We start from the raw sequence: 21,652 nt of genomic DNA, 5'->3' as shown, positions 1-21,652 counted from the left end.
TGGATATGAGTTGGGCAAGCTCCAGAATAGTGAAGGACAGGGAAGCCTGGCATGCGGCAGTCCATGGGGTGGCAAAGAGTCGAACACAACTGATCGACTGAACAACAACAAAACCCTAACCCGGCTCGTTTCCCCAGCTGGTCTGAGAGCTCTGGGGGTATATTCGTGGTGTACTCCAGGTTCTTGGAGTGACATGCAGCACAAGAAGTATTTCATGACCATGGGTGAGAGCTGCTAAGTTGTTTTGTTCACCGCTAAATCCCTAGCATCTAGAATCACAGGTAGACATACAGCATGTTTATTGAATGAACTCATGAGTCAGATGAGCGTGCCCCTCCTCTGAAACCCAGCAAAGGAAAAGCAGCTGCAAAAATTCTTGCTTGATATTTTATTCTCCTGAGGGGGAAAGGCAGTGGAAGGAGTTAGATGAGAGAAACTAGAGGGAAGACTCCTGGATTCAGGAAGGAAGGGGCCGACCGAAGATGCTGGAGTTTCTGTGCTTCTTCCCCAGGGTGGAGTTGGGGGACCCAGGGGCTCAGATGAGACCTGGTGTGGAGAGAAGAGACAGCAATGGGCAGGTGTGTGGGGTCTCTAGAGGAGATGGGGTCTCAGAGCCACCTGTCCTTGTGGTACACATGCAGTGTCCCCTCCTGGAAGCCCTTCAGGAGCCTGTGTGGGTGCGGGGCTTTGAAGACAAAAGCCACAGGAAATGGTGGGGACCTCATAATAAGGGGCCATCTGCAAGCATCAGGCCACAAAGCATCAGTGAGAGTGGATGAGCTGCCAGACCAGAAATGAGGACCCCTTCTCCGGCCCATTTCTTGGAGACATTGCCTGAAATCTCCAGGCATGGCCTGGGCAGCCCTGAAGGAAGAGACTATCAGAGCCCTCCCCGCACCCCATGAGATTCCTCCAGCCCAGCTCTTAGGCCCCTGTGTCATGGAGAAGGATGTGGCCTCGGCTCCCATTCTGGGATCAGGGCTGGGCTGGGAGATTGGAGTTCAATCAGGGCTCTGATGTCTCCAGTATCGTAGTCTCAGGCCATTTCTTTGGTGTCAACCTGATCATACATGATGGTCTTATTCAGTCCTCACCCAAACCTCAGGAACAGGAGTCATTATCCCCTTTTCACAGGTGAGAAAACTGAAGCTTGAAGAGGTTAAGCTACTTGCCCAAGGTCACACAGCTGAGGAGAAATGGGGACCTGATTTTACTCCAGGATTATTTGCGGGAGTGTGGAGAGGAGCAGGGGGGAGGTTGCCTCAGGCTGTTAGGAGTTTCCCTTTCACGGGGAGCCTGTCAGGAAATGAATCCCTGCTGTTGCCTATGCACATACCTGCCTTACTTTTGCACAGCTTGATGTCCACACAGATGGCCTGAGGCTTTTTTCCATTCAGGATGTCCCCGGTGATGCGACCCAAAAAGTTTCTCACGACTGACTTGCACACACCCCTCAGATACATCATATTCTTGCACACCTTGGAGGCCGCGTTGGTGATGGTCTCCTGCAGCAGCAGCACCGTGGTGGGAAACGGGTCTTAGGTGAGCCCTGCCAGGCACTGCCTCTCTGCAGGCCCCGGCAGCCTTGGGCTCCCAGCGGGTCTGGTAGTGGGAGTGCTGGGTCCTGGGAGCTGGTGCCAGGTGGTAGTGGGAGCGGGGACTGGAGAGACAGGGCTCAGCCCCCACTCCCTATCCCAAGTCTGGCCAGCAGGGGCTCCGGAAAGGACAACTGACCCTGCCAAGTCTTAGCCCCTGTATACCTGGGCCCTGTCTTCTGGGTGGAGAGTGGTGCCCAGACCCATTTTAAAAGCTCTGCCTATATAGCTTCTGGGTCCAGGGCCAGACTGGGGGCTCCATCTGCTGGGGGTGTGGTGTGGTGTGGTGGGTTAGGAGGGGATCCAAGCTTGGAGTTTGGTCCATTGCTTTTGAAATATCTTCTTTTGACATCTCCCGTGGAAGGGGATAAATCTGAGTACCCCAGGGTGAAGGTAGTGATGCTGAGCAAGTTGGGGGAGCCAAGGAGAGGGAGGGAGGGAAAGTGAAATTATGGTTCTGGTGATGATACATCCACTTGTTAAGTATTCACTCAGAGCTAAGTACATCCCACTTTCCAGCTCGTTTAAAAAGCCTAGGCAGGGCTTCCCAGCCCTCCCCACTCCACTTGGGTGCACCTCTCCACCTGCCAGGTTCCACAAGCCTCCAGTCTCACCTTATTAGGTTGATCTCCCACCATATCCTCCAGATGTTTCATTATCATCCGACAAGGACCACAGCCTAGGCCCAGCTCCTGTCCTTGGAGCAGCAGGTCACCCTATCAGGAAAGGAAGCCCATTAGGGTGCTCTCTCAGAAACCCCAACTTCATAAGGGCGCCAGGAAGGGCCCCCTGGGGGCTTTCAAGCCAGTAGGATGACCCATGATCTGTCTGTCCATATGAGGACCTGAGCCAGACTGGCTGGCCTCTGCCCATCTCTCTGCCTGTCTTAGAGGGGCTGAGAGACCCCACGACCTGCCCCCACACCCATAGCACCGTTCCCAGCCCAGCATCTGCCCCTCTTCTACCGTCAGACAAGGAGGTGGCTCCTGGGGAGGGCCCAGTGACCAGTGTAGCCCCCAGCACACAGCCAGGTACCAGTGTGAATAAAACCAGCATCTTCAGCTCCCAGCCCTGCCTCCCCACGCCCTGACCAGTTCGGTCTCCAGACCCTCACCCCCGGCACTGCCCAGGGGGGAGAGGAAGGAGAGGGACGGTGGGTGGGGAGCAGGAATCCATCCGTGTACCTGGGAATCCTCCGGGGCCAGGCCCTGGCACAACTCGTCTCCACTGCACAGGTGCGCCGCTGCCTGGTCGTGGTGCTCAGGGGTCAGACCAGAAAAGGCCAGCCCTGGGGAAGAAACAGCATCAGCAGCCCTCCACAAACAGAAGGAGAGGAGAAATCCCTTCTCCTGGCTGGGGAGAGTCCAGGAGGCAGCTGGGGTCCAGGAGAGGGAGGCAGCCTTCTGGGGGGACAAGGGGGCCTCCTATCCTGCTCTGCCCTGGAACTGCTCTGACTCACTGTCAGGAGAAACACACGCTCTCAATTTGCTTGGAGAGCAAAGAGGATAAGTCCCCCCAGCCATCACCACCCTCTCTGTTTCTCTGTCTCTCTATCTGTCTGTCTCTGTGTGTGTGTGTCTCTCTCTCTCACACACACACACACACACAGATTTGGGGCTCGTCTAAAAGGAAACTTCCTTCATCTCCTTTCAAGGGATTGTTGTTCTACTTCTCTTTCCTCAAAAAAAAAAAACAACACTCATATCAGGTGGCTCAGCCCAACCCGCTCTCCCCTCCACAAGGGTCCTTACGCTCAGCTAAGCCCTTAGAACTTACAGTGAGCCCGGGCACTGGGAGAGAGGAGGTATGGGGCCAAAGGAGTAAATCTGGAACAGTGAGAGGTCCTCATTCACTCAGATGCCCTGTCATCACCCTGGCAACTGTGGGCCAGAAGAAAGCTCAGACCCACCAATGGGTCAGTGATCTTCATGAGGCAGATGAAGAGCCAGAGGCCCAGGAAGGGAAAGGGAGCCCCCGGGCCCCCACAGCCTGAGCAGTAGAATTGGGACCAAACCCCTGGCTGGGGCTCCCTTCCATCCCATTGGCTCTCTCTCCCCCTTGGCCAGGTCACTGCCAGGCTGGGCTGAACCTGGCTCTGTGGGTAAGGCCTGGCCTCCATGGTGATGGTGAGAAGGTCATGGGACCTGAGGGGACCTTGGAGCTCATGCTTGGGTCCATGAAGCCATAGAAAGCTGGGTGGAGGAGCCATCAGGATCTACCCCAAGGGGAACATCCTCACCTGGGGCGACCAGGAGCACCGAGGCGATGAGTAGGACAGCCCAGGAGGTCATGTTGAGGCTGCTGCCCAGGCTCCCTCCACAGCCTGTTTTATAGAGGCTGGGAACCTGGCAGTCTGACTGGGCAGGGTCCTCTTCCTCTTATCAGCCACCTCCCGTGTCACTGGGTTTACCACAAACACCAGTGCCAGTCTGTGGAGAGGTAGGGAGAGGAGTGTACCTCAGAGCTTCCACACACCCCTCGCCAGCCCCCCACCCCCACCCAGTACTAGAACTTTCTGAGCTGAGCCGGGTGTTGATGGAGAGCATTGGCCACCATGATGCCCATCCTGCCCTGATGTGGTAACGGGAGAAGTCCCCACTACCGAGGGGTCGGGTAGGGCCCTTGGCCAGGTGAGCATCCGTGCCCCTCTGCCTTATCTCTTCCTCCCACCCCAGAGGTCTGGGCTGGTGTCGCTACGTCATCCTTCTCCTCATATCCCAGGTCTCCTTCCAGCCATTTAAGCCAATGTAGCACTACCTGATTCAGATGTAGAAAAAGGTGCCCTCAGGGTAGATCCTGACAGCTCCTCCTCCCAGCCCTGCATTCTTGGGTTTCATGGACTCTGATCATGAGCTCCATGGGCACCTTGGTTCCCCTAGACCCACACCAGCCTTCTCACCATCACTAAGGAGGCCGGGCCTTTCCCTTAGAGCCGGGTTCAGCCCAGCCTGGCAGTGACCTGGCCGATGGGCAGAGAGAGCAAGTGGGAAGGACAGGAGCCCCAGCCGGGGTCTGGTCCCAACTTCTGCGCCTCTGAATAGTCATCTGTGTCATAAAGGTCATTGGCCTTCATCTGTAAGAAAACTACAGACTTCCCAGTTAAATTTGAATGTTAGATAAAATTAATTTCTTAGTATTCGTATGTCCCAAATATTGCATGGAATATACTTACACTGAAAAGTACTTGTTGTTTACCTGAAATTCAAAGTAAACTGAGCATCCCATAGTTTGTCTAGCCCCTTGAATCCTTTCTGGTTTATTACCCCAATCCCTGGGTAGCAGACACCCTCACACTAACTCATGTCACACACTTACACACAGTTACATGAACTCAGGGACACACTCCCCAAAGCACTGACAAATTCACACACACGCATAGCCACTCACATTCTCAGATACCCAAACACACATACTCACACATTAATTCACAACCACATACTTTCAAATACTCATAAACTCACACACACACACACACAAACACACCACCTTTATTCCTGCCCATTGTGGAAGCCACTGAATGCCACACTGAGGAGCAAGGAATTTAAGCATTTTTAAGTACTTTGGCTCTCTTATTTTTATTTTTCATTGAAATGAATTTTAATTAGATAAGTAAGAAACAATAAATGAAACCACTTATAAGTTCACCAAACAGGTTTACAGGAATATTGACAGATGACAACTGGACTCATAGTGCTCATCATTTTTAAATTTATAGAAATATTGATTCTCTATGTTGTGTACCAGGAAATTACATAGCATTGTAGGTCAATTATACTTTAAAAATAAACTCTTAGAAAAAAGAGATGGGATTTGTGGTTACCAGAGGCTGGGGTGGAAGGGTAACGGGTAAGATTGGATGAAGGTGGTGGTCAGAAGGTACAAACTTCCAGTTATAAGATAAGTAAATATTAGGGATGTAATGTATAGCATGATAAAGATAATGAACATTGCTGTATGTTACAACTGAAAATTGTAAAGAAAGTACATCCTAAGAGCTCTCATTACAAGGAAAACTTTTTGTCTATTTAATGCTGATTTCTATGAGATGATGGATGTTCACTAAATCTACTGTGATCATCATTTCATGATGAATGCAAGTCAAATCACTATGTTGTACACCTTAAAATGATATAATGCTGTATGTCTGGTATCTCAATACACTGGAAATTAATTAATTATAAAAAATTTACAGAAATATCTGTTTATACCTTCAAATGAATATATTTATAAATAAGTATATGTTTGTATATAATTATATATCATAAAAATGTTTTGGAACAGCTCTTTAAATTTAACAAGATATCATGAACATCATCCCAGTCAATAAATTTAGATTTCCTTCATCATTTCCATTGGTTGCCTCATATTCTATTTTAGGGATGAACTCTAACTGGAGTCCTCAATTCTGGGACTGGTGAGGCTTCCACTTGCAGAGCAGAGGCCGGGAGAGCCCTTCAATAGCTTGTGCAATAGTCTGGGTGAGTGATACGAATGCCTTCTTCAGACTGGGTGCCTCATGATCTCAAGATGACTACCATTGCCCCTCCAGGCCCTAGGGCCCCACCCCAGGTGGAAAACTTAGAAGAGTGAAGCAGGAAAGGGAGGTACTTATATGTATTTTTAAAAAGCAAATATTTCCCGGAGACCTTCAGCTTATGTCTCATCAGTACGTCCCAGCAGGTACCCTCAACTGTGAAGGGCTATACAGAAGGAAGCCTTTGGCTGGACTTGGAACAAAAGTGAGATTCTGCCAGGAAGGACAGACGAGAAGTCAGGCGGATCAGGTAGGCAACAGCAGCATCAGCTACAGAGAGACTTCTTGCTAAATAGTGTTTTGAAGGAAAAATTGATGGGATTTGATACAAGAGACAGAAGAGACAGGAGGCAGAAGGTTTATAGGATTTGAAGGCTGAGGGGCCAGTGGTGAAGCAGGAAAATTAGGAAAAGGACCTTGTGTGTGAAAGCTGAATTTGAGGTGTTGCATTTGTGTGGTCTGCTTGAGGGTGGGGCTGCCTCTGCTGTCAGATCCGCCCTTGATTCCTAGAACTGCCCTGAGACCAGAGAGTCAGCTAATGGGTTGGCCTCCTATAAGGAGACCAGGACTCTAGAGAGGTCCAGTGAATGCTCCAAGGACACACAGCTCAAACCACATACGTCTGGGGATTTGAACTCAGACTCCAAAATCCAAGTTCGTCCCCACTCCACATTGGCCCTATCTCTAGGTTTCTAGGCCAAAGTTGCTTGCCATCTGGCTGCCAGGTCAGGCGCTGTTCCCGCTCCCCTCCACAGGCCTCCTCTTTTCTAACCACGTGAAGAGACCGTGGCCTATATGTGCACACCACATTAGTGAAGGGGGAAAAGCCCAGGAAGGTGACTCATGTCTTTCTTTGCCGTATTCAGTAAACACATATACCAGTAAACACACACACCAGTAAACACACACGTATACAAATATTTTTAGGAAATTCAGTAAGATCAGACATTCCAGTAAGCCCTTTTCTGGGGGTGCCAAGAGGTATGGACAGGGGCCCCTGGGGTCCTATGTGACAAGAATCTAGCACAAGTCCACAAGTCCTATCCGTTTGCGGTCGTGGGGTCCCATGGACCAGCCCATTGCAAGTCAATCTTCTTCAGGAAATCTTTGCTTTCCCCAGTGTCATGAAGATATCCTCTTGTTTCTTCTAGGAGTTTCCTAGTTTTCTACATTTAGGTCTGTGATTCATCTCAAATGAGCTGGGTTGAAATTCTGTTGCTTCAGATCAATTTGTTGAAAAGATTTTTATTTTCCCATTGAATTGCTTTGACATCTGGGTCAGAAATCAAATGACTGTATAAATGTGGGTTTGTAGGTTTCTGTAGTTTTTTTTAAACTCTTCTGTTTGTAGGTTCTTTATTACAGCAAGTACTGCATCAAAAATAATAATAGCAAAACACTCTGATTCTTTTAAAAGGACACAATATTTGAACAGTCACTTCATAAAAGAAGACTAGCCAATAAATATTTGAAAAGGTGTTAAATACCATAACTCGTGAGGGAATTCTATGTTAAAACTACCATGAAATGATGGCATCAAAATGATTACAATTAAAACAACAAGATCTTGCTTACATGTGGAATCTAAAAAGGAAACAAACAAAAGAAAACAAAAAACAGAACTCATAGAAACAGAGCCGATTTCTGGGGGTGGGGCATGATGTGGGAAGAGGGCCAAATAGGTGAAGGTGGTAAAAAAGTACAAGCTTCCAGTTATAAAGCAAGTCCTGAATGTGTAACATATAGCACAGTGACTATAGTTAATAATACCATATGTATTTGAAAGCTGCTGAGAGAAATCTTAAAAGTTTCCATCACAAGAAAAAAATTATAACATGTGGTGATGAATGACAACTAGACTTCTGGTCGTAGTCTTTTTGCAGTATATATTACATCAAACCATTATGTTGTAAACTTGAAACATATCATATGTCAATTACATCTCAAATTTTTAAAAGTTAATAATAATATCCATTGTGCAAGGATGTACTGAGATATTCAAAATCATATTAAATACTTGTCACATAGAGGGTGGAAAAAAGACAAACAATACTAAGTGTTAATAAGGATGTGGAGCAACAAAAGTTTGTGGAGAAACAAAACTTTCTTCAAAAGTTGGTGAGAATATAAAATGAACTTTTTAAACGTAGATTGACAGTGTTTCATGGAGTTAAGTATACACATACCCTATAACCTCTACATATTTACCCACACTAATGAAAACATATGCACATACAAAGACTATACAAAAATGTTCACAGAAACATGACCCAGCACCTACACTCCTAGATATACACTACCAAAACCTGAAAACAGAGATTCAAAAGATACTGTGCATCAATGTTCATAACAACATTATTCAAAAGAGACAAAATTGGGAATGACCATGTCCATCGATCGATGAATGGATCAACAAAAGATGGTATATACATACAATGGAATATTATTCGGCCATGAAAAGGAATAAAGTTCTGATACAGGTAACAACATGGGTGAACCTTGAAAGAATTAAGCTAAGTGAAATAAGCCAGATACAAAATGATACATATGATACCACTGACACGAAATATCTATAAAAAGCAAATTCATAGGGATAGAAAATAGATCAAGGATTACCAGGGGCTGAGGGGAGGGGAAAAGAGGGAATTATTCCTTCTGGTTACTGAGTTTCTATTTAAGATCATAAAAATAAATTTTGGAAATAGTGCTGATAGTTGCACAATATTTAATTAGTGCCACTGAATTGTGCATTTTTAAATTGTGCAAGTTAGTGTTATATGTATTTTACCACAACAACAACAAAAAAATCAAAAAGAGATAATGCTCATAGAAACTTTTCCACAAAAGCCAACATCAGAAATAACCCAAATGCCCACCAACAGGTAAATGGATAAATAAATTAAAGTTTAGCCATACAATGCAATACTACTTGGTGATAAAAAGAAATAAAAATACTGATACATGCAACAAAATAGATGAATGCCAAACACTGAGCAAAAAGATGCCAGACACAGAAAAACTACACTCTGCATGATGCCATTGATATGAAATGGCAAAATTCACATATGGTGAAAAAGAGCAGAAAAATGATAGGAGGTGAGAAGAGGATGTGGGAGTTTTGGGGAAAGTGCACAAAGGGGCTCTCTCAGGTGATGAGAATGTTCTCCATCCCGACTGGGGTGTGAGTTTCACGGGTACATGCATCTATCAAATCTCATCACTCTCTACACTTAAGATTTATGCATTTCACTATATGTAATCACGTCTCAACAAAAAGATTATCCAAAAATGCTTAAGTTACAATCTCATGGTTCCTAATGAACATTAGGGATTCCCTAGGGATTCAGTGGTAAAGAATTGGCCTGCCAGTGCAGGAGATGCAGGTTCACTCCCCGGTTCGGGAAGCTCCCCTGGAGAAGAAAATGGCAACCCACTCCTATATTCTCGCCTGGGAAATCCCATGGACAGAGGAAACTGGTGGGCTACAGTCCATGGGGTCTCAAAAGAGTTGGACACAACTTAGCAACTAAACAACAACAACGATGAACATTATCGAGTACTTTCCAAAAGTATTGTATCAGTTTACACTGCCATTACCTACAAGTTTGCTGTACTTTCACCAGCATTAGATATTATCATAGTCCTTAATCTGCAAACGTAATGAGTAGCAATAGTAAGTACATTTAATCTCCACTTATGACCGCAAATTGTTCAATATTTTCCCAAATATTTATTTACTGTTAAATGCATTTGGGGAGGAGGACTTTCCTAGTGGTCCAGTGGTTAAGAATCCACCTCACAATGCAAGGAATGTGGGTTCGATCCTTGGTCAGGGAACTGGGATCACACAAGCCACTGAGCAGCTAAGCCCTCCCAAACACAACTAGAAAGTCCCTGCACAACAACGAAAGATCTCACATGATGCAATGAAGTTCCTGCAACTGAGACCAGAGGCAGCCAAATAAATAAATATCTACATATATTTTTTTAACTTTTTATTTGGGGGAGTTGTCTTTCATATTTTGATTTTTGTCCCTTGCCCATTATCTATTAGACTCTTACTATTTTTTTTTTCAATTTCTAAGGATTCTTTATGTAATAAGTATATTAATGGTGTGATTAAACTACTCCACTTGGGGGAGGAGAGAGGATTTAAAAAGACAAGAGTAAATGTTAAAAAAATAATATAAAATAAAATACTCTAAATGCTTTGTCACTTCATAGCTTACCTTTAAATGTTGGTAACGTTTTTCTTTTGTTTAGAAAAGTTTTATTTTCTATTGTCAAACACATCTTTTCTTTATGACATGTTTTTTTCAGTTTAGAAAGCTGTCATGTCATTACTGCTTTTTCTCTAAAAGAAATTTTTTTTTCAAATTTTTGCTCTTACCTAGTTTTTTAATGTGGTATTTTAATTCTCTGGAACTTTATTTCAGTAAGATATGGGGGAATCAAATTTTATTCTTTACAAAATGATATATTCAGTTAATTTAAATTGTTGATGGTATATTTTCCCTGCTCTCTACTGATTTGAGTTTATTCTTTTATAATATATCAAGTTACCTTTAATAAAATCAAATTCTGAGCTATCTCTTCTGTCCCACAGGTCTGAATATTGAGTGTTCTATTTAACATCACGTGGTTTAACTACTGCAACTTTCTTTTTCAGATTTTTCTTTAATATTACTTTACTTTAAAAGTATACTTCAAAAAACAAGAAAGAGTATCTTTAAAATATTTTAAATACTTTAATACTTTATTTTCCAAAAGTATGTATAAAGTATATTTTGTATGTGTGTGTGTGCACAGTTGTGTTCAACTCTTAGCAACCCCATGGCCTGTAGCCTGCCAGGCTCCTCTATCCATGGAATTTCTCAGGCAAGAATACTGGAGTGGGTTGCCATTTCCTACTCCAAGGGATCTTCCTGACCCAGGGATCAAACCCAAGTCTCTTGCGTCTCCTGCACTGGCAGGCGGATTCTTTGCCACTGTGTTAATACTAAATACTAAAGATAACAATTTAGAAATTATTTTTACTAATAAACTATCACAATGAAATTCTCATACCAAATTTTGTTAGAACTAAAAATTAATATCGAAAAAATTCATCTCTTTACAGTCACTTTTCCAGCCATGAGCATACTATGACTTTCAGTTTTTCCGTTTTCCTTTACACCTCTCAAAATTTTTAGGAATAACTCAGACTCAGCGACACTGAGCTCCATCGAGTGGCCAGGGATGGTGACTGCAAAGCACGACCCCCACCGCCACCCCCACATCCCCGCGGCCGCAGTAGGGACGCACCGCCTTCCGAGGAAGGTACAGCTTATAGGAACTGCGCTCCCACAGTCCCACACTTGGCGCATGAGTCTGAGCTTACTCACGGGGCATTTTCATATAACGAAATGAAATGGTAGAAAAAGAAAGAGATCATTAGAGACAGTAAAACTGAAATAAACAGAAAGATCATCAGCCCACTGGAGAAAGCAGGTGGTGAAAAACAGAGTGCAGCGGGGTCTTCTCTGTCAGCAGGCCCCCTGAAATTTAACCAACAAAGGACCGCTCTGCAAAACAAACACAAAGAAACAAAAGACCTGCTCTTTCTTTAGAGAGCTGCTCTATTCATTTCCGGTTACATTGAAATAAATCAGCCCCTTGAGGTTAACTATCTGCTTTTCTTGATTATACGTGGAAAAATATTAAATAGCCTCCCACTTGGAATAAGAAGGAAAAAAATACCCACCAAAATTGTATGGAGTATTTTGCTTTTCACTGGTCCTCATGGATCTTTCTCTTCTGTAAACTTTTCTGTTGTATGGTATTTCAGGAATTTATTTAAAGCATTAGATTTACTGAGTACTATGTCTGCCTATTTATCCAAATATTTTCTTGACTTACAGCTTTTTGCAGCCATGAGTTCTCCAGTTTTCCTTTTTAAAAAAATTTATTGATTGATTCACGAATTTATTTACTTGGCTGTGCCAAATCTTAGCTGCAGCATGTGAACTGTTAGTTGTAGTATGCAGAAACTTTAGCTGCAGCAAGTGAACTGTTAGTTGTAGTATGCAGAATCTTTAGCTGCAGCAAGTGGGATCTAGTTCCCTGACTAGAGATTGAACCCCAGCCCCTAGCTTTGGGGGAATGGGGTCTTAGCCACTGGACCATCATGGAAGAATCTCCAACTTTCCTGAGAGCATGTATAGATTATTACCCGAATTTCTCTAAAATCATCAAGTTTCTGTTTATATCAACACTTAGTTTTATTTTTATCTACAGTATTTTCATTTGAATTTCACTCCTTGCTTATGTTTTGAGAGCTCCAACTATCTGCTAAAACCTGAAGACACAGTGTGTTTAGTATTATCAATGTTCTTTTGATTTCAGCATTCAGGGCTACTGCCTGTCATTTTCCATGGTGACGATTTTATTTATGACATAACCTCCGGTCAGAAGTCATGATCCTTCTATAGGCTATTTAGAGTAACGTTCCGTATGAATGAGACTATCTTCTCTTCCCCTTTTATCCCATTGCAATTATAATGAGAGCTCTAAAAAGTATTCTTGTCCAAGCTTGTTACCTGTTTTCCTGGTACCTGGTAACCATCAGTGCTACTTCAAGTAGTCATCCTTTTACTGAAAGTACAGTCTCTAGCATATTTGAAGAAGAACATTCTTTGGTTCTACTTTGCCAATAGTTTTCTTACTGCTACAGTGGTTTGGCTTAATTGTCACAAGCTTAACTTAAGAGACATCATTTTGGGCTTCCCTGGTGGTCTAGTGGTTAAGAATCGGCTTTCCAATGCAGGGGGTGTGGGTTCAATCCCTGGTGACAGAACTGTGATCCCATGTGAGGGTCAGCTAAGCCCCGAGCCACAGCTACTGAGCCTGAGCACTCTAGAACCTGTGCTCTGTGATAGAGAAGCCTGAGCAACACAGACAAAAAAAAGACGACACACCACAACAAAGACCCAGCACAACAAAAAAACCCAGCACAGCCAAAAAAAAGAAACATCTCGTTATTTGTGGTTCCATTTGTCAACTAGAAATGCTGCTTTGTCCACATATAATTCATAATCTTGAGCAAATTGAAAATAATCAATAATATATCAGAGAAATGCAAATCAAAACCACAATGAGGTACCATCTCACCCTGGTCAGAACGGCTGCTATCAAAAAGTCTACAAACAATAAATGCTGGAGAGGGTGCAGAGAAAAGGGAACCCTCTTACACTGTTGGTAGGAATGCAAACTAGTACAGCCACTATGGAGAACAGTGTGGAGATGCCTTAAAAAACTGGAAATAGAACTGCCACACACCCCGCAATCCCACCACTGGGCATACACACCGAGGAAACCAGAATTGAAAGAGACACATGTACCCCAGTGTTCATCACAGCACTGTTTACAATAGCCAGGACGTGGAAGAAACCTAGATGTCCACTGGCAGATGAATGATGAGAAAGCTGTGGTACATATACACAATGGAATATTACTCAGCTATTACAAAGAATGCATTTGAATCAGTTCTAATGAGGTGGATGAAACTGGAGCCTATTATACAGAGTGAAGTAAGTCAGAAAGAAAAACACCAAAACAGTATATTAACACATATATATGGAATTTAGAAAGATGGTAACGATGACTCTACTTGCAAGACAGCGAAAGAGACACAGATGTAAAGAACAGACTTTTGGACTCTAGGGGAGAAGGCGAGGGTGGGATGATTTGAGAGAATAGCATTGAAACATGTATATTATCATATGTGAAATAGATCGCCAGTCCAGGTTCGATACATGAGACAGGGCGCTCAGGGCCGGTGCACTGGGATGGCCCTGAGGGATGGGATGGGGAGGGAGGTGGAAAGAGGCTTCACCATGGGGGACACATGTACACCCATGGTTGATTCATGTCAATGTATGGCAAAAACCACTACAATATTGTAAAGTAATTAGCCTCCAGTTAAAATAAATTAATTTTTCAAAAAAGAAAATAATAAAATTATTTCTTATTATATAATTATTTATAATTATATACTTATTAATAATAAATAATTATTTATAATTAATAATATAAAATTATATTTTAACAACTTAGTTTTAACATTAAAACTAATCAAAACTCACAACAGCAATAAGAATCATAATTATTAAATGAGTTAGAATGATGATTCAACACATACAAAAATGAACTGTAGTTTTTCCCCCATCAACTTTCATACCTTTTCATAATGCATCTTTTGGGGCCATGATACTATTTATTAAATAATGCTTTCCTTTAAAAACAAAATAATTCCAAGAAAGTGTTTATATCTGTTCAGGAACATTGTACATTACAAATGCTAATCTGTTGTTAACACAAAAGTAAAATGAGTTAACTTCTGTTAACTTTTAACTTTGCTGAAGTTAAATGAGTTGATTTCTGGCTATACTGATGTTTGTACTACCCAAAAAACCTGGATGCAAACTGTTCTGTAAATATGCTGCTGCTGCTGCTAAGTCGCTTCAGTCGTGTCCGACTCTGTGCGACCCCGTAGACCGCAGCCCACCAGGCTCTGCCGTCCCTGGGATTCTCCGGGCAAGAACACTGGAGTGGGTTGCCATTTCCTTCTCCAACGCATAAAAGTGAAAAGTGAAAGTGAAGCTGCGCAGTCACATCCGACTCTTCGAGACCCCATGGACTGTAGCCCACCAGGCTCCTCTGTCCATGGGATTCTCCAGGCAAGAGGACTGGAGTGGAGTGCCATTGCCTTCTCTTTAGAGGTACAGCTCCAACAAAGTGGGAGGGGAGATTTTAAGAGAAAGCAATAAACTCCTTACATGTACTTCATTCCCTTTCATAACTCTGACGCTCTTACTGAAGTGAACCTATATATACCAACATAGAAATGAAAAGTAACATTACATGCTTAACAGATGTGTTTTATCATTGCTAATGGATATGATTATTTCATTAGTTTGAAGACAAAAAATATATTGGGTCTGTATGATTTTTTTAATGCAAAAAAGGGACATCTCCTTCCTCTGAAAGGATGAATAAAAATCCCTGCAAACTGCACTGGTCTATACTCTCCTTTCAGTGCAGACTACATTGTAGAAACAAAATCTCTCTTAGAGAACTAGTTGTGAGTAGTGACTATCCCTAAAGATATTGAACTCTCAATTTTTACTACTTAAGGAAAGTCAATATTAATTCTTAATATAAAGATGTAGTTTGGGGAAAAACTGAGCTTCTCAAAATTTTAACATAGGTCAGTCTAGTTGATTGCCTTTAAGAATACAAGTGCCCATGCATTCTGTTTCTTTTCTTTGTAGGTTGAACAGTCTGCCTCCCATACTGAAAGAGATTCATGCAAACTTTGGAAACGAGCCTTTAAAACATTTTAATCAAAATTTTTATCATGGATCTACTGTATAGCCCAAGGAACTATATTCAATATCTTATAATAATCTATTATAGAAAAGAATCTGAAATAGATTGTATGTATATTTATAACTGAATCACTTTGCTGTATATATGCAACGTTGTATATCAACTATATGTCAATTTAAAAAATCTTTTTTAAACCTCTCAGCAGCAGCTTACCGCTCAAAATATAAAAGTGAGAGAGGAAAACAAGACAAAGCCACCTTGGGTGGCTATTATGCTTAGACTCTCTCACCTTCTTTTTTCCCTTCCTTCTATCTGGACAGGTTGGAAAGTTACAGCAACACTTCCCAGAATGCATGGCAACTTAGGTCTGGATGCGAAACCATGTCTACAGTTCGATGCACTGATGTGGGATTTGGGAGGCTGACCCCAATAGCATCTTTCTATTCTCTTTTGACTATTTTGGCTGCTGACAAGCAAGGTCATGGAAGTGTGACATTTGGGGGCAGAAGCATTTCCAGCATCAAAAGTCTTCTTGAATTTGGATTTCTAATCCCTGGACAGCAATTTATTCCTGGATGTGTGTTCTTGAACTCTGAGCTTCAGAACCAGCTTCAAGTTGCCTTTAGCATCAACTATTGAGAATAACTTCTGAATATTTCAAGGCCCAATTCAGAACCTACTTCTTTAGTCCTACATACGATTTTTAAGGACCTAATTTCCTGTGTAAAATCCTCCCGGAAAAGAAAGTGGAAGTGGGTGGGATCTAATTTATTCTGCCAAAGAGGGGCTTCTCTGTACCTGTACCTGCGCTGTGTCCTCTATATCTTCAGGGAACCCTGAGAGTGTGGTACACAACACACACACACACACACACACAGGTAGTTTTGTCCTCTTAACCCCATGGTTTAAACTGCCAGGTCAGTGGTTAACAAGGATGTGGCTGAAGCTTTGAAGAGTAGATCAGTCTTAGAGGTGACAAATTATCTTTGAAGTGCAAATGCTCGTCCTTCCCACCCCTCCCCCTATCTATTAATAGATGGAACCTCTCTGTGTCCTTTATTAACGCGTCTCCATTTTGCTCCCAGAAGCCTCTGACCCATGGAGTATTGTCTTCAAGGACACCCTTATACAATAGGCTACAGAATCACTTCTATTTTCCATGTCAGCCCGTGGCTGTATTAGTTTTCTCTTGTTGCTGTGACAGTTATCACAAACATAGTGCCTTAAAACCATACCCATATAGACCCTCCAGGGAGCTCAGGGCTTCTAGGGTATGAGCCACCCATCTCCTTGCATGGCCCTTTAATAAACCTTTCTCTGCTCCAAACTCACAAACAAACAAGCAAGCAAAAAACACCCATCTAATGATCCAACAACTCTGTAGGTCAGAAGTCTGAGTGGGTTCAATTGGTTCCTCTGCTGTGGGTCTCATGAGGCCAATATCAAGGTGTTGGCTGGTGGACTCTTATCTGGGAAGAATCCACTTCCAAAGTCATTCAGGTTGATGGCAGAATTCAGTTCCCCATGGTTGTAGGAATGAAGTTTCCTTTTCCTTGCTCGCTGTCATCTGAAGGTCCTTCTCAGCTTCTAGAGGCCACTGGCATTTCCTGACTCATGGCCCTCTCTGTCCTCAAAGTCAGCAAGAGCAGATCAAGCCTTTCTCATGCTTTGAATCCCTCTGAGGCTCTCTCTGCCTCATCTTCCTGTCTTTCACTTGACATACACTTACCGACATAGATACACAGGCCATCCTGCCTGTTCTTTCTTCTTCTCTCCTTGGGTCCCCATTTCAGCACCTACAGCTGGGCAGTCCCTCCGTTGCTTTATTATCCACGAGTTTATGATTATGCTTTTTAATTTGATTTATGAACCGCATGAGGGAATTGACATTTTTTTAGTTATGAAATGTATAAGGAAAACAAATATAAGCTTCCACTGGCCCTACATCCCAGAGTCTCTCTCCTCAGAGTAAACTACTGCTAAAACTCTTTTTTCTCTTTCCACACAAGCATAGCACATACACATTGCTCCATTCTCAGTTATGAAATGTAAAACATATTCAGAAGTGTGCACAAAACAAAATGGACAGTTGTTTCTTAGGAAGCAAATAGGTGCATAATCACAACCCAGGCCAAGAATGCTGCCTGCACCCAGAAGCATCTTAAATTCCTAATCCTCCTCCCCTAAGCTAATACTACCCTAACCTTAATGATAATCCTACCCTTGCTTCTCTATAGTTTTACCATCTGAGCACATACTCTTAAACACAATAGTTCTCTCTTCTCTGGTTTTGAAACGTGTATGAATAAATCACAAACAATGGATCCTCTGGTGTGACTGTTTTGGGGGAGGGCACTACATGGCATCCTAGTTCCCCAACCAGAGATCAACTCCATGCCCCCTGCATTGGAAGCAGGGAGAACCACAGGAACACCAGGGAAGCCCCATGTCTGACTTCTTTTAATTAGCATTAAGGTATGTGAGATTTACCCACGTTGCTGTGTGTATGAAGAGTTTGTGCCTTTCCATTGCCGAGTACCATTCCTTTGCATGAATATGCCATACTTCATCCATTCTCCATTGATGGTTGTGTGAGCTGTCATCATTTCTGACCTACAGATATACACTGAATTCCTTCCTTTTTCCCCAACTTTACTTAGATATAATTAAAGTATACTCACCAGCGTACATCTGAAGTGCGCACCTTCTATCACTTTTGACACATGTATGTGAAAATATCATGGCAGTAGAGAAAGTGAATGTGTTCATCACCACCTTGTGTCCTTTTGGGTAGATGAATGGATGGATGAATGGATGGATGGAGGGGAGGGATGGAGGGATAGAGGGATGAATGGCAGACAGACTGGAAGGAGCCTCACGTGGCATAGTTTCCTTTTACTATTTTGAATGTGGGCTTCCCTCGAGGCTCAGACAGTAAGGAATCGATCTGCAATGTAGGCAATATGGGTTCGATCACTGGGTCAGGAAGATCCCCTGGAGAAGGGAATGGCTACCCACTCCAGTATTCTTACCTGGAGAATTCCATGAACAGAGGAGCACAGACTACAGTCCATGAGATCACACAGGATCAGACATGGCTGAGAAACTAACACACACACATTTGGGATGTACTTCCCTCAATATCTTCTGAAAATCGATGTGATAGTGACAGTTCATGCATAAGCTGACTCTGTGGGCCCACCCTGGTACCTGGGAAGCCCGTTGACACTGGAAGCTTGACTGGTGCTTGATACATTACAAGCCTGCCTTGCTTTGTGTCTCAGACAGAAGCTCCTGAACACACCGCTCTGGCCAATGAAAAGACAGATCAGATGGAGAGGACAGACTGTGGAACCTCTCCTGCTTGTTGCTGATCAGAGCTCAGGATGCACTCCTAACCACATGGCCACCACCATCTAAGTCACACTTCAGGGTGTGATACAAAAGAGAGATTAGCAACCTCTCACGCACTCAGCAGACCTCATCTGGATTGCCCATAACCAGTTTCTCAAGCTCCCAGGCCGCAAGAGGGGCCCAGTCTTCACTGAGGCCATTCTCTCAGAAGTTCATTTTCTTAACATCCCCCTTTCTCCCCTGTATCCACCTTTCACTCATCTTCACATCACTTCACAGTCACTGGCAACTTCCATCTCTGGTTTCTAAGGTTGATGACACCTTGGATCAGAAGCCATCAAAATGGGGTTCTCACAGTCCACTCTGAGCCCTCACCTGGACTCCTTCCCCATCCTCACATCTACCAGCTCCATCCCGGAATCACCCAGGGACTCCAGCTTCTGCTGCAGCTCACTCGGACAGTGACCTCCACCGCTGGGTGGCCTGGTACCTGACCTTTGCCACATCCACCTCATGTGGCAGGACAGGGGACACTGCTGTCATTCTTCTGGAATTTTATTCCTCAGCCCAACCTTCCAGGTTTTGGCATTCAGTCTTCTTCCCATTGACTCACACCAGTCCTGTCTCAGCACATAACTAACATAGGATAAAATCTACGGTACCTTGAACTGTTCTCAAATAGCTTCTTATTTGCTAGTATATCTGAGGAGTGAGGGAAGCTTTCCTTTCTTTTGTTTCAATGTTTTTTAAGTAGAGAGACAATGGGGGATGATCAAACATAATTCTACCAAGAAATAGCTTCAACCAGTACCATCAGCGAGTCGATACACCACTTGGCTTTAAGTTTTTTACAAATTATTACTCACTGTGAGTAAATTTGAGAGGGTGACATTTATGCATCACAGGACTCCTACAAATTGCTCTCCAACTATTTCTGGGACTCGATCACTTACAAGTCAGGCCAACTGCAGTGTGTGGCCACACTGGGTACCACCTTTTCCCAAGGGTACTTGGTGATGAGTGCTGTTCCTTCTGGGCTTTCCAGCTGGCACTTGTTGTAAAGAACCCACCTGCCAAAGCAGGAGACTTAAGAGATGCTAGTTCGATCCCTCGGTCAGGAAGATATCCTGGAGGAGGTCATGGCAACCCACTCCAGTCTTCTTGCCTGGAGAATCCCATGGACAGAGGAGCCTGGTGGGCTACAGTCCATGGGGTTGCAAAGAGTGGGACATAGCTAAGGTCATTTAGCACAGCACGGCTGTGCCTTCTACACTGCCACCAGGGCCTGCTGGCTGCCATCTCTGCCAGCGGTTCAAAGCTGGACTGTGTTCCCTGGGCCCCTGAGATCCCAAAGCACCAAGGGTTCTATCCTAAAGTGAGGAGAAGCTCTTGTACCACTATGGCTTCTCCATCTTTTAGGAGACATGAACCAGCATGTCCCAGGTCTTTTATGTTTTATTTTAATTTATTTGGCTGCATCAGGTCTTCGTTGTGGCATGCGGGGTCTTTATTGCATCATGTGGGACCTTTTGTTGCAGTGATCGTGCTCTTCAGTTGTGACACACAGGCTCCAGAGTGCGGGGATTCTGCAGTCATGGCACATGGGCTTAGTTGCTCTGAGGCATGTGGGATCTTAGTTCCCTAATCCGGGATCAATCCAGTATCCCCTGCACTGGGAGGCGTATTCTTAACCATTAGACCACTAGGGAAGTCCCTATTCCAGGGGGTTTAGCTGAAGCATCCCTTTCATTGTTTACTCACAGACATCCTGTTCCTGGGACTTGGACAATGGTCCCTGGGGGCGGGGCTGGGGGCAGACCTGGCTGTTTTCAGATTTGTCCCAACTTGGCATGCTGGAGCTCTGCTACAGACTAGAGTTTTCAGCTGCTTCCTTCTTCCCTGAGAAGGTGGACTCTCCCAGCAGCTCCTCAGGTAGCCTCTGGATAGTCCTCCCAACCAGTCAGTAGGACACACCCTGAACCAGAAGCCCTGCCTCAAACCCCATCCATGTTGTTGCTATTGTTCAGTCACTAAGCCTTATCCGACTCTTTGTGACCCCATGGAGTGCAGCATGCCAGGCCTCCCGGTCTCTCACTGTCTCCCGGAGTTTGACAAAGTTCATGTCCATTGAATCGGTGATGCCATCCAACCATCTCATCTTCTGTCACCCCCCTTCTCTTCCCATCTTCAACTGTTCCCAGAGTCAAGGTCTTTTCCAATGAGTCAGTCAGCTCTTCCCATCAGGTGGCCAAAGTATTGGAGCTTCAGCTTCAGCAACAGTCTTTCCAATGAGTATTCAGGGTTGATTTCCACATCCATTTTTCCAGCAAATACTAATGAATGTCTAATGAACGTCTCAGAGAAGGCAATGGCACCCCACTCCAGTACTCTTGCCTGGAAAATCACATGGACAGAGGAGCCTGGTAGGCTACAGTCCATGGGGTGGTTGAGAGTCGGACACGACTGAGTGACTTCACTTCCACTTTTCCCTTTCATGTACTGGAGAAGGAAATGGCAACCCACTCCAGTGTTCTTGCCTGGAGAATCCCAGGGACGGTGGAGCCTGGTGGGCTGCCATCTATGGGGTCGCACAGAGTCGGACACGACTGAAGCGACTTAGCAGCAATGAATGTCTACTCCTTCCCAAGTGTCCCCTCAGGGACTGAGGATAGGAAAGTGAGTAAAGTCTAACCTGGGCCTGCCTTCATGGAGCTTACATTCTGCTGGGAAAGAAGACAACAACCATACATCTTATTGTGAACAGAAGAAACAGTATTTAAGATTCTGTGAAACAGGCTTC

General features: G+C 44.0%; 1 protein-coding gene across 2 annotated transcripts; it reads right to left on the bottom strand.

The window, feature by feature from the left end:
- Positions 1-373: 373 nt before the first annotated feature.
- Positions 374-20,810, bottom strand: LOC145547447 (antimicrobial peptide NK-lysin-like). 2 transcript variants are annotated; one of them, XM_081596979.1, is made up of 5 exons: positions 20,614-20,810; positions 2,780-2,883; positions 2,210-2,311; positions 1,337-1,505; positions 374-546 (listed from the first exon to the last, which is right to left on the bottom strand). In XM_081596979.1, exons 1-5 carry the CDS (start codon positions 20,702-20,704, stop codon positions 536-538), a joined length of 477 nt encoding a protein of 158 aa, XP_081453105.1. In that variant the 5' UTR covers positions 20,705-20,810; the 3' UTR covers positions 374-535. The 2 variants fall into 2 exon arrangements, with proteins under 2 accessions (XP_081453105.1, XP_081453106.1); XM_081596980.1 differs by lacking the exon at positions 20,614-20,810 and adding an exon at positions 3,835-3,913.
- Between the last annotated feature and the right edge of the window lie 842 nt (positions 20,811-21,652).

Source organism: Giraffa tippelskirchi, chromosome 4 (assembly GCF_054371585.1).
Source record: "Giraffa tippelskirchi isolate mGirTip1 chromosome 4, T2T-mGirTip1v1.2.pri, whole genome shotgun sequence".
Classification (NCBI taxonomy): Eukaryota; Metazoa; Chordata; class Mammalia; order Artiodactyla; family Giraffidae; genus Giraffa; species Giraffa tippelskirchi.
Note: the sequence above shows the minus strand (reverse complement) of the source record. Positions and strands in the feature narration are given on the sequence as shown.

Excerpts from the sequence above, each read along its gene's own strand:
- LOC145547447 (XM_081596979.1), bottom strand. The coding sequence starts at position 20,704 with ATGCCAAGTTGGGACAAATCTGAAAACAGCCAGGTCTGCCCCCAGCCC. Across the intron at positions 2,884-20,613 it reads GTCCCAGGAACAGGATGTCT|GGCTGGCCTTTTCTGGTCTG; the intron begins GTGAGTAAACAA and ends TTTCTTCCCCAG. Across the intron at positions 1,506-2,209 it reads TGGGAGATCAACCTAATAAG|GAGACCATCACCAACGCGGC; the intron begins GTGAGACTGGAG and ends CTGCTGCTGCAG.